The following is a 14,093-nucleotide window of genomic DNA, read 5'->3' as shown; positions in this document are numbered from 1 at the left end:
TTTAAACTAACCCTTTAAGGTGACCAGGCCAAATTTTATCGGCTGCTGTCCAGTAAAAAAAAAACACTCAATAACTGTATAACTTTTGTAGCTTTAACAAGAACTTATTCTGTATTTATTTTATACAGTGAAGAATATGCAATTTTATTTTACATTTGATTATTAATTTCTGTACCTGAAGTTCAGTACCTATCCTTAGTGTTGAGCCCTCCATTAAGTCTTTAAGATAAAGCAACAAAAACAGCCTGTTTAATAAGGATCACAGGTGGAAAATAGTCATGAAAAACTAAATTACAACTGTAATGAGGGGGGAAAAAAAAGCCAGTGAAAAGAGCTAGGAAAATCCACGAAATGGCACCTTTAAAGCACAAAAGAGTTTTCCATAGACATCTAGAAAACATTAAAACATCAATATAGCTTTCTCAAAATACCTTTTGTTTAGCAAATTATCCAGTTGCAAGTGTATTTTGCTGACTTGAGCACTAAAATATCACTCTGTTTTCACCAGCTGTTAGATACCGTCCATCTTCAGATATACTGGAGTGATCAGAAGCATTTCAGATTAGAAGACCTGCCATTTTGTGTGCCTAGCCATGATACTGCAAAACGAGAGAAGCACAGCAAACAGACATCCTTCTTGAGAATGTTATGCTCAAAATATCCAGCCATCACGAGAGTCACGATTCCCAGAGGGAGTCGACTTCATGAGGTGCGAAATGGTGTGAAATCTCTGGCGGATATTATGCGAGAGATTATGACTGCACATCTAATGATGTCACAGCATTGCGGGGTTTAAATGATGGGGATTCCGCCACTCAGTACAACACGTCCAGTTGCTTTGGATTAGGATTAAATTCACCAAAACTCATTAATATGCGCTGCACATGACGAGCTGTCTGTCAGAGTTTCACACTAGCTAAGCTCTTCTGAAGGAGGTTTACTGCGGGACCACTGCAGATCAGAGATGTAGAAGGTGTTTGGGGATTTTTATTGAGCTACACTTTATTTAAAGGTCAAACGTGTCACTTTTTGATGTTAAAAATACTTTCTCAGATGAGTAGCCTATACACTGCAAAAAATGATATACTTATTCAGAATTTTTGTCTTGATTTTCAAGTTTTCAAACTAGGGATGTCCCGAGCTGATCTCAAGGACGTAGTTAATATGACGCATTGCTATGAGTTGCGTCTTGCTTTGGTCTTGACTGACAGACTGGCTGTCTGCGAACTTCATGCTTTCTAACCTTATCTCCACTTAATGTTGCAATTATTCTGTTTATTGTACATATAAATTACAGGGAGATTATATCAGTAGTCCTATATTCATAATTGTGACCACAAAGTCTGTTTACAATGTCTACCATTGTAACATGTTTGCATCTGCCAATGTCTGTATATAGTGTGTGCATATATATCGATAGAGAGTGTGTATCTATATACATAAACATACATCATACATATATTTATTTTACTCTCTGCACAACTCTATTATACTCTGAATTGATTTTAACAACTTTAAAGTACTTGAAGTGTGCATGAAATATCGGTTCGGGACTCGGTATCAGATCGGGGGCATAAAAAAACCTGATTTGGACATCCATCCTAATTTAAACATTTTTAAATTTAATCACATTTTTTTTTTTAAGGAAAATTACTTAAGATATTAAGATATTGATCTTTGTTGGTTTATTCAATGCCGGACTTAATCCTTCTTCCTCCTGTCTATCAGTAAAACATTCTCAGGACTGTAAGCTCTTATTTGCACACACTGACATCTCACTTGAAGCCACTGGGAAAACATACAAATCTATTTTGCTGAACAGCTTCTTGTGCTGAATTTTTAAGGAAGACAAACTATATTTATTAGATAAAAAGCACTTGTTTTAGACAGCAGCCATTATCTTCTGTGGACAATGTCACCTTGATTGTTCACCATATTGGTGTAAATATAATATACATTCCACTAATGTGACATGCTTAAAAAAGCAACACATCTAATCTGATGACACTGGCCATGTGTTTTAAATGAAAATTCCTGACATAGGCGAAACATCATATCCCCCGAATGCAAGCAAACGCACATTCTCGCAGACCTTGTTTGACACATGGTTTCAAACTTTCTCCCTGCCTCATATCATGCACTATTTATAATGTGCTCTCCCTTTCTGAATTATTGATAGGCCATACCTTTTTTTTAACTCAGTAGTTCACTCAAACGTTGACAAACACACACACATATAAAGCTAGAGGATGAGGGTCTTTATAATGGGTGTAATCAGATATGAGTGAGAACAGTCACACAACAATGATAGCTACAACTCAATGTTTTCTTACACAAAAAGAGCTCGGACTCAGGGTAAATGTTACAAAACACTATTTTACTGCATTAAAAAAACAAACCAAACAAAGACAAAAACAAAACAAAGACTAGATAAAATAATGCTATTTTGCATAAGAAAACAGTCTATTTTGGGTTAATGTTTGCATTGGTTTTGACATTTACATAAATTTTCCACCTGAATTCTAAATAATACATTACAATTTAATATGTAGATTTTTTTTTTTTGCAAAGTAATTTTACTGTACATCTGTCACATTGCTCTGGGTGCAAGGGAATGAAGGCGCGAGGAGACGAGGAGTGAACTTCTGTGAACGTTTTAATCAAGACAAACGAAGGTACAAACACACGGGAACTCTGGGATGATATTTAACGCCGAACACAGGACACTGGAAACAAGGACACTGGAAACACTGGGCTAATAAACACAGGATAATGAGGGACCTAAGGAGACACACCTGGAAACTAATAAAGAACTAATCAAACACAGCTGGGACTAATAGAACTGAATGGGGACAGGAGCAGGAAACGCCAAATAAGGGCACAAGAGGGAGGGAAACACAAGACATGGGGAACCAGGACTGACAGTTATAGTGGGCGCTCTGGGGGGCCTCAAGGGACAGAGTTCGGGGACGGAAGGCCTCCAGGGCAGCGCCCATTCCGGGACCCACGGGCTCGGGTGGCCATGGCGGATCTGAGAACTCTGGAGGCCATGGCAGGTCAGGGGACTCGGGAGGCCATGGCGGAGCAGGAAGTTCGGGAGGACATGGCGGGTCCACCTCCGAGTTCGCGGCCCCAGCCCCTGGCCTCTACGGCTGGAGCCCTACTACCCCCCCAAAAAATATTCCTTGGGGAAAGTAGGGGCTCGATCAGGCACTTGAGGGCGCTCTGGTGGCGCGGGCACTTGGGGCGCTCTGGAGATGCGGGCACTTGGGTGCGCAGATGTGGAGGGCGCTGCCGAGGAGCGGGCTCTGGCTTGGAGGGAGCCGCGACTGGCAGGTTTTACACATGAACCGCTTTGCCATACTAACTGGCGACGGGCTTGCCACACTAACTGACGGGCGGGCTTTCTTTCCCCGCGGACGGCGGGCTAGGGAGAGCTGCGGACAGCGGCGTTGCTTTCCCCACAGACGGCGGTGGGCTTGGGAGAGCCATGGATGGCAGCGTTGCTTTCCCTGCGGATGATGGTGGACTGGTTCTGGCCCGGGGCAGGACACTCTCCAGACACCGGAGGATCCGTTCCCTCCATCTTAGTCCAGTGGTGTCTGAGAGGTCCACGGGGTGATGGTAGTTGGCCCCGTGCCAGAACAGCGAGAGGATGGTGGCATCATCGAAGACCGTTGCTGCGGCGAGCCCGCAGAACTCCGATTACTCTAATAGGTTGTTTGCAATCACGTGGTTCTGATGACGCGTGAAATGCAGCTGGAGGGCAGGAAGTGATTTTTCTCCATAGGAATCAGTAGCAGAAACTCAAGATGCCTGTGTTTTGCATTGTTTATGGATGCTCAAATCGGTCAAACAGCGAAAACACAAAGAGCTTTTATCGAGTGCTAAAGTGAGTTGTTCACAAGGGAGGAAAAGTCAAGAAACTGACTGAAAAACGCTGTAAAAAGTAATATTGAAAACCTGTGTCTGCGGTCGGGAGGAGATGAGTCAGATAATGCTCGTGTGTGCAAATTGTTAATATAAGATAAAATAATATATTAAGATATTAATACAGATATAAACAAATAGATACAAGGTGACAGTCAGAATTCACTCAATGCTAAACGTCACACGTAGACGCGATGTAAATAAGATATTATTTGCAGTTCAGATTTTCACTGATTATAAAGGAACCGTGAGATTGCAATAAATTGAAGTGAGTGACAGCTTTTCAGTGATTACATGGAAGTGCTATTTGTTCGCTTTCTAGGCTATAATCAAATCAGAATTTAAATAAAAGTTGTTTTTGTGCGGCTAACAGTACCCATGGCCACAAGCCCTGTACATGCAGCAAAGTTTCAGGAGTGACATATATCCCACATCCATCATATAAATAAGGGATTCACTTTCAAAATAACTTTGCAGTCAGGGTTAGTTGCTTAGCATATACACTGCAGGCAAGTATTTCAATTTAGTTTAAAAAAATCCCTTTATAACCTATGGATCACGTAACATATGTCGTGTTTTTCTGTTTAATTTCTCTTGTTATAGCGCCTAAACCAGTACGGACTTTCCTCCATCTCAACCGTTCTCTTTTTCAGTCACTCCTGACACTTTGCTGCATACAGGGTTTGTGTATGTGGGTCCTGTTAGCAGCACATAAAACAAAACTTTTATTCAGATTCTGAATTGTTTATAGAGAGCGAGTAAAAAGTGCTTCGATATAATCACTAAAAAGCTGTCACTCACTTCAATTTATTGCAATCTCACAATGTTCCGTTATAATCAGTGAAGCTCTCTGAACTGCAAATAATATTTAGGCTATATCGTGTCTACTGACGTTTAGCATTGAGTAATTCTGACTGTCCCATGCTGAATGCCTATATTAATATCTTATTATATTATTATATCTTATATTAACCATTTGCACTCATGAGCATTATCCGACTCGTCTCCTCCCGACCACAGACGCAGATTTACAAACCACTTTTTACAGTGTTTTTCAGTCAATTTATTGACTTTTCCTCCCTTATGAACAACACATTTTCGTACACGATAAAATCTCCATGTGTTTTCTCGGTTTGATCGATTTGAGCATCCATAAACAAAATCGCTTCCTGCCCTCCAGCTGCATTTCGCGCCACAGCAATGACGTCATGTGCAAACAACCTATAGAACTGAATGGAGACAGGAGCAGGAAACACCAAATAAGGGCACAAGAGGGAGGGAAACACAAGACATGGGGAACCAGGACTGACAACATCACAGAATGTATTTATTTTTTCTTTTGATTTGGAGGATGAAATATGACTTGGACACGTTTATAGGATACTTCTCTCTAAATAAAGACTTCAAACGAAGCCTGATTGTAAATCTCTGATTGGGTTTACATACACAGCATGTACTAGTAGCGCAGGCACTTGATTTAATATGAAGATCTAAATCCAAATCTTAAAGATTTACAGAGAGAAAGAGTTTTAGCTTTATGTGAATTAACATCAACAATTATGTGCTAGGATTTGACTTATTTAATAATGTTCTCAAGATGTTAGCATAAAAGTATACATTTGGAAGCGTTTTAGTTATGTCCATTTAAAATGTTACTACTTGTTTAGAAAACTTTCAAATGTAATGTTTCCATAATGTTTGGAACTAATCAAATGGAATTTTCCCTTAATCTTCACTTGCCAAGAAAAAAAAAAATTCTTAAAAAACTGGGCATTTTGAATGCTCAGAGAACATTCAGATATAATCTTTTCATAACTTTAGCAAAACCTTCTTTGAACATATTTTTGTTGACTGTGTTTCCACTTCAAGCAATGAGCACAGTGTGAAATAAAGCTTAACATCCTCCCCAAAAGACATGAACTTCACTTTCCTCCTCCCTTTATTGTGAGTAAGAACTCAAGCTCACAGCAAGCCGGTGAATCACAGCCACTAGCCATGATGGGAGCTCCTGGATTCATTTTTATCATTACTACTACTACTACAACACCCACCAGCACATCCTCTTTAAACTGGAAGTGGAGACACAATCCTTCTCTGCAGTGTCTAGAGTTATGATAACCATTGTTGCAGTGCAGTATCTGGACTGCACATATATCTATATGCAGCAGTTCAGATCAGTGTCGTACGAATTTATGAGCAGCTAAAATCGCCCAGTTCACAGCTCAGCCTGACTCATGCATCTCAGAGCAGGTTTCTCAGAATAATCGAGTGATCTCATACTGCCGGCACAGACGGCATCCGCAGAGCGCTTTGAAAAGCCACTTGATGTTTCGGACCACAAAATTCCTGAAGTAAAGCAGTAAAGGCTGGAATTGGTAATAATGGGTAGATGTTTGCATCATGTTTGAAGGAGAGGTCTGGAATGAGCATTTCAGAGAACAAGTGAAGCGAAACATGGCTATCACAAGCCAACGCTGATGAGAAATGATCTCTCTCTCTCACACACACACACACACACACACACACACACACACACACAAATACACATAAAAATAAATGACACTGACACAGGCTATCAAATCAGGGAGAGACAGGCTAACTGTACCAATCGTTTTCTAAGAAATACAGAAAGGAAAAAATATGCAAATTTTTCAAAGCGTGTGTTGTCAGAAAAACATTTCACCTAAAAAAAATTCATAAATAAAATAAAGAAAGAAATTTAATTTTGCATAAAGGGATATGATGATTAAGGAATTTGAATGTTTTTTAAATGCTTTTAACAAATAGCAAATTTGTTAAAAATTAACAAATATTCAAGAACATATTGTACCACATAATAACAAAACAGTTATATTATATTTATACTAAAGAAAGATATACATTGTAAATTATTCCAGAAACTGTTTTAGTTGTTTTAATAATTTTAGACAATATTTTTGACATCTATGCACATTTTTACAGAACGCAGCATAAAAAGCACTCCATCTTATTCACAAACTGCAGTGGAATGTCATGATTCACAGATCAAGCATGACTGCTTTCTTTCTCTAGTCTCCACATGACAGCACATCTAAACAAACATGCATACAGTACATGCACAGTCACACATCTTAAAACGGCATCTCAACCAAATTAATATGAAGCAGTAGGGGCTACAGAGTGAGGATAAATGATACATTATGAATATCTAGGTCTGTGATTTAAAAATACACTCCACCTTTTCCCCATGCAGCTGTTTTGCTCTGAAGAGGCCCGTGGAACTGCAAACTCAATCTGAGCTCAAACCCACCAGAGCGCAAACAAAATCAGCCAATTGCCACTTACGGATAAACGAGGATTATATTATTTATCTGAGGTGGAGTGCCCATAAGAGTCATTTTACTAAATAGATTCGTTCAAACTAATAAAAAAAACTTATTCAATGACTCATCTGAGTAATCAATGCAATACTAGTGTACTTCTTACTAAAGTTTACACTGTAGAAAGTGTGTGAAAGCATGTAATATGCAACAAAATGTTTTAAACAGTATAGTATGCTACAATTTTGCCACATGAGGTCATCATTTTACATGTTTAATTCAGCAAGGTGACTCATTGTCTCACTTATAAATAAGAATTTTGCACTCTCTATTGAAGTCAAAATTTATTTTTAGCAGTATAATAGTATTGAATCACAACAAAGGTGATAAAAGTGTAGCTGATATTATTTCTGGCATTTAAATATGTCTGTTTATTATGCTTCAAAATAAGTTTATGCCAATTACAGTGTTTTATTTAGGGTATATTTGTAGTGTTGCAGTTCCAGCAAGTGCCTGTCACCCTAATTGTGTTTCTGCCATCTAGGCCACATGCTGTTCCCATATTATTCAGACCTAGTTTTCGTTGGCTGATATAAATAAATATGTGGCAAATATGATGAGAGCCTCTAGAGCAGGAGTCGGCAAGTAAGTTTGGCATCGGGCCAAAAAAAAATCACCACTAGATGGTGGGCCAGAACATAGTCGAAGGATAATTTAAGATATTAATTGATGAAAAGTGCAACCAGAATTGCCTGTGACCGGCTGTTACAGTGTATTTTGTAACTGGTAGTGAGCTGTTACTCTGTGTAAAATCCTGAGACAGTCATTAACAAAAAGCCACATTTGTGTGGCGGTGTCCGATCAGAGTATGTGAGCGGAGTGGAGCATCAACAATTTCCACTCCGCGCTCACTGATATCAGAAACACCGCTCTATGTCTACTCTAAAGTATTTCAGTATGTTTGAATTATCACAGTTCTATGGTAGCCCGTTTCCGCCACTGAATAAAAAATAAAAAACTTTCGGACTTTTTTTTTTTCACAGAATTGTGAGATATAAACTCGCAATTGCGAGATATAAAGTCAGAATTGCGAGTTAAATTCCAGTTTTGAGGGGGGAAAAAAGACTGATATGTTCTCAGAATTGCGAGTTTATATATCAGAATTATGACTTTTTAACTCGCAATTGCGAGTTTATATCACACAATTCTGAGAAAAAAAAGTCAAAATATTCAGAAGGAACAAATAAATTCCTTGAGAAATATAACTTCCCGCTCATGTCCACTGCAGTCATCATAGCCTTCACATTCTTTCTGATCTGAGTGATCCTTTTCTATCTAGCTAGCTAAATATGTTTAACATGTGAATTCTTGCTTAATATGCAGTTATATTACGGGTCGTTGGCATGAATTGTACTCGTGATGGAGCGCTCTTGGAGCGAGTGAAAACCACGACACTCAGACTTTTAAAAAATCCGCTCCTTGCTCCATTCAAAATCACACCGCTCCGCTCCGCTCACATACTCTGATTGTGAGTAACTGTTGGTGTCATGACAGATCTATTTCAGAACCAGCCGCTATCAAAATAATCTGGCTTCGGGCGCGGGCCAGATATTATTGCTGGCGGGACACTTTTGGCCCGTGGGCCGCCTGTTGCCGACCACTGCTCTAGAGGCTTCATCACACATTTGAAGAATTTGTGTTTGTTCAACTCGTCACTTAACACAGCCAGAGTTACAGCTATATAAAAAGATTCATAACCAGCAGAAAGAAGTTTTATTATAAACAAATCTAAGAAATGAAATATTGCTCAGCCAAATTATTTGCTCATAAAATTACATAGAATACGCAAACATTAGGCAAAAATGGAGTCTTTATCAGTATTTTTGTCCTTTTTTTCCCAGTAAAAAAAAGTCTTGTCTAATGCAATTTTGCTACTCAAGCCAATTGATCTTGTTTTAAGAATGTTTAGATGTTTTTATTGAAGAACTAGACGAAAATATTGATTACAACAATGATTTTTGCAGTGTGCCTACTGTTTGGCACAGCCTTCGCTTCAAAATAGAACTGTGCTTTAAAATGCTGTCTGTGTAGGCACCTCACTATGTAGGTGTTCACTTTAAACATGTTGAAACATCAGTCTAGATACCATGTTGCAAAAACATCTTAAGCCAGCCAAAAGTGGTTGCACTGCAAAGTACTTTGGTCTTATATTTCAGTACAAATATCTAAACATTCATAAATCAAGAAACACTTACTTGAGAAGCAAAATTACTTAAAGTCATTAAGTATTATATTCTGAAAAATGTCAAAGTTTAGTCAAATTTAGGCTTAAAACAAGAACAAATATTTTTGTACCCAACTGAGAGAGTTTTTTTTAATATATATTTTAAGCATAAACCCAATTAATGTTGCTACACAGACTTAATTTCTTCATTTTTGAAGTAAATGCATCTTGATTTAGGAGTTTAGATATTTGTACTTGAAAACATGACAAAAATAAGTCATGAAATATTTTTTTTGCAGACCATCCTGGTCTGTTTTGATGGTTTTTAATGAGATTACGGCATGTTTAAAATGGGAAACAAGCTGGCTGATCAACTAGAGACCAAGAAACCACCTTAGACTGGTTTAAAACAGTGATTTTCAGCATGGCAGCAGCAGGAATCTGCACAAAGATGTGGTTAGTGCTAATCAAATTCAATATTCACAAAACCAAGAATGCAGAGCATAAAAGACAGGGTAACACCAGCAAGGCTAGGTAAATCTCTAACATTAGCCTATACAAGAACATCAATGTCACAATGGGTCAAACTAGTCGGCAGAAAAGGTCAGATGAGGCATACAACATAAGACAAACAAGAAACTGCTGCCTAAATCCTTTAAAGACAACATTAAATCTAAACTGTAAAGTAAAATAGGTTGCACAAGCCCTTTCATGTTAAATTTAACCACTTATAATCATAAGAAAGACAACAGATGATATGCTCTTAAGATTTTCCAGTAACAATGACTTCACGTTCTCTTTGTGACAGTTGTGTCTATGTAAAGACTGAGTGAGCTCATAAAACAATGCAATACTTCCCTGAAAGCTTGTTACTACTGCCATCATTCAATCAGGCCTGATTTGCATATTTATCCCTATGCTGTCTTGGTGAAAAACTCTCCCAGCTTTTATTTCTGTCGTGACAGAACTTTCCAGCACAGCTAACAGGGCATGGTCAACTTAGTTGGCCTCTGAATTAAGTAGCCTAAAAGCGATCAATGAGACTAATTTGCATGAGGATCGTTACTTTATTGGAAGGAAATTAAACCATCTGTCTGCTAACGTTCTGTTGACCTGAGGGGCAGCGAGCCATTTGATGAATTTTAGCTCAATGGTGGTGAACAAATTCAAAGATACCAGGACAGGTGATACAAAAGTGAAAGAATTTTCTGAAATACTTAGACGAAGGTCATAGACTGAAAGCTTACAAAACAGATGAGGGTCTGGAAAGACTCTCTCAATATGACATATATCCACATAAAGATATCAATAAGCTATTGGAAAACACACCCAAGTATCTGCTTTCATTTTTCAGAGCTGCACAACTATCAGGAAAAACACAAGTAAAAAATATAAGCTTATAAATTATTTAGGATAAAAAAAATACTTTGCCTATAATGCGATCTGAAACCCTTGAAATATGAATAATCACATACTGTGCAATCTCCCCTTGTTTTCAAATGCAAAATGTCATGTGTGATAATCTATTGATCCCTATTTGACCCAGAAGGCTTGCAGAAAATAAACAGCAAACAAGTCTATCGACTCACTTAAACTGTCCTTTGGAAGCTTCTTGTTTCTGAATCTAACTATATTTTGTGACACAAAAGCTCACTTTTCCCAAGAACACATTTCTATGAAGAGACTGTTCTGAACTGACATAACACCTTTAAGTGAACAGGTCAAAGTATCTAAGAGGTTCTCATTAACAATCATTAACAATGTGGTTGAGAATATCAGTTTGAATTTAATGTCTTAGTGACATTTTAATGAAATATTAGGAAATAGTTCTAATAATTGGGCCACACTGATACCTTGCAAACTACTGTGTCTGAAAACTATTTTTAAAATATCATATATAGATAGACCTTATTTGTAATACAATCAACATACAATGTTACAGATAATCTGCCCCCTTTAAGTAGCATACTACCATCTTAATATGTACAATATCATATTATGTAATCAATGATTTTGATAACTGAGAACTGTATCATAATATGCCTCCATATCATTTCCTAAACTAACCCTTGGCCAACATTGTATCTGTAAATCGATTCGTGCAAGAAAAACCCAGTACAGCAGCAGGAACTAAAGACTAGTCTGACAGCAATATCACCACAACAATGCTGACCTATACACCTTTCCAGAACCATTGAACCTGAAAAAAAAAAAGAAAAAAATAACCTAACATAAGAATTAGCTTGGTTGGTCATAGTAGGAGTGTGTTGTTGTGGACTTAAAGGATTAGTTCACTTCCAGAATAAAAATTTCCTGAAAGTGTACTCTCTCCCATGTCATCCAAGATGTTAATATCTTTTTTTCTTCAGTCGAAAAGAAACTCAGGTTTTTGAGGAAAACATTCCAGGATTTTTTTCCATATAGTGGACTTCAATGGTGGCCAATGGGTTAATAGTCCAAATTGCACTAGCTTGACCTCATGTATTTGACCTCAGGCGTTTGCAATTCCTTGCATGTTCGCTTTGTAAACACTGGGTCGGTTCTCCCGCCTACCAACGTGATTACGTAATGCGTGAAGTCACTAATACGCATCACAGAGGTAGTGCAAGACAAGCATTTGTGGTTAAAACGTATATAAATATTATTTTTTTTAGAAAATGACTGATTGTTTCACTAGATAAGATCCTTATTCCTTGCCTCCCCTTTGAAGCTGCATTGAAACTGCAATTTCAACCCCTTCAACCCGTTGGCCGCCATTGACGTCCACTATATGGGGAAAAATCGTTGAATGTTTTCCCCAAAAATTACTTGGCGACTGAAGAAAAAACACATGAACATCTTGGATGACATGGGGATAAGTAAATTATCAGGAATTGTTTTTTTTTTTTTTGGAAGTGAACTAATCCTTTAATGATAATGAAAGGTAAGATGAAAACCTGCCAATGAACAATTCTGGAAAACCTGTCAAAGAATGATTCCAGAGAAAACAATGAGACTTTGAGCTGCTGCAACAATGCCATCAAAGATTTGATACCAAGGACCTAAAAAGTTCATACTTTTCCAAAAATGCAGAATCTTCCAGATAAAAAAAGAAGACTTGTCTTACCTCGGTCAGGTGAGGTGTGGGGTTGAATCCGCACATGTTGCAGACTTGGGTGTGGCACTCGGTGCAGAGGTTATAGTTCGGGGTCTTGGCTGGATCTCCAATGTTTAGCTCAGTCTTACACAGTGGACAGAACACTTTGGGCTTTGAAGAAACTTCCTGCCGTGGTGGACCTGGCTGGGCTGTGGGTTTAGTACCTGCTGCAGGACCCGGACCAGGTCCAGGGGGTCCCGGCTGCTTCTGCGGGGGCTTGGGGGAGGAAGGTGGCTGGGTCGGTGGTGCAGTTTGCACCGGATCCACAGACATCAAACTGCTGGCCTGGTTCAAGAGAGAAGCGCCGAAACCAAAGAGTTTTCCGAAGGGCTGTTCTGGTGGAGGAGGTTGACGGGATGGGGAACTTCCGGCACTGCGAGTCTGGTCTTGTCGCGGAGCTTGAGACTGGAATCCAGGGCCCAAGCGGGATAGGTCAGGCTGGGATGGGGCTTTGGCCATGCCTGGAAGAGGAATAGCACCTGGAGCTGGGGGTTTGCTTTGAGGGGCAGCTTGAGGGACAGTCTGCTTCTTAGCTTCTGGGGGAGGCTGGGACTGAGGTTGGGGTTGAGGCTGGGTCTGTGGGGGTGGTGTGGGTTGGGATACAGCCTGAGGAGGAGGTTTGCTGGGCTGGGACGGTGAGTGGATCTGCTGTTGGCTTTTCGACCGTGGTGTCTCCATATCCATCCCCAATGCCCTCTGCATTTGACAGTTCAGACACAACCACTCCTGCACCTGGGAAAGACAATGAACCATTTACTGAATGTGTAATTAGATAAAAAATTACTCATTAATTTCACATAATAAAGAATGTCAATGTGAAAAAGATGAAGAGGATGGGGAGGAGAAGACACGAAAGTGAAGTGACAAGACATATCAGCCAGTTGCTTGCAATAGTAGAAGCTGCGTACTAGGATGTGAACAAATCCTAACCCCAAGCATTTGACTTTCATGCGTGACTTGTGTTACACTGAAGGTGTAAGATCAGGGTGCCCATTCTTTTAGCTACAACCTTCACCAATAAACCTGCCTTGAAGTTACCCTGAAGACCTTGATTAGCTTCTTAAGCCTCCTGGAGGGTCACCTTTCAGAGTCTTCATCCAAGCTTCTCCAATAAACCTGCCTGGAAATTTTGAGTAGCCTCGAAGACCTTGATTAGCTGGTTGAGGCATGTTTATTAGAGTTGGACCTTCAGGGGCAGGATTGGACACTCCTGGCCTACAATCATACCTAGAGACCAGAGTACCATAGATACTGTGTTCCAAACAGCATAACGGATATCTTTCAAGGTACTAGCAAGGGGTAAATATTAATGATAGACATGCCTTTCAAACCATGGAAACTCATACATTCAAAGGTAAAGTCTTTGAAGGGAATCGGGTATAGGGATGACCACTACAGAATGTAACATCCAGGGTTTTGGGTGCACCCTTTTTAGTTGAAACCACCTAGAACTTCATATCATCCACCAACCAATGCGCTACAAACCACTCAGAACAAATTAGCT

General features: G+C 39.2%; 1 protein-coding gene across 1 annotated transcript in view; it reads right to left on the bottom strand.

Moving 5' to 3' along the window:
• The window catches only part of bsnb (bassoon (presynaptic cytomatrix protein) b), a gene marked incomplete at its 5' end in the record, with an annotated part of 97,843 nt that overhangs the window by 51,995 nt on the left and 31,755 nt on the right, over positions 1-14,093 (bottom strand). Inside the window, one exon of the mRNA XM_079392999.1 lies at positions 12,560-13,321. Within this exon, the coding sequence (XP_079249125.1) occupies positions 12,560-13,321 (762 nt within the window). The remainder of the gene's footprint in view (positions 1-12,559; positions 13,322-14,093) is intronic.

Source organism: Barbus barbus (genome assembly GCF_936440315.1).
Source record: "Barbus barbus genome assembly, chromosome: 35".
Lineage (NCBI taxonomy): Eukaryota > Metazoa > Chordata > Actinopteri > Cypriniformes > Cyprinidae > Barbus > Barbus barbus.
Note: the sequence above shows the minus strand (reverse complement) of the source record. Positions and strands in the feature narration are given on the sequence as shown.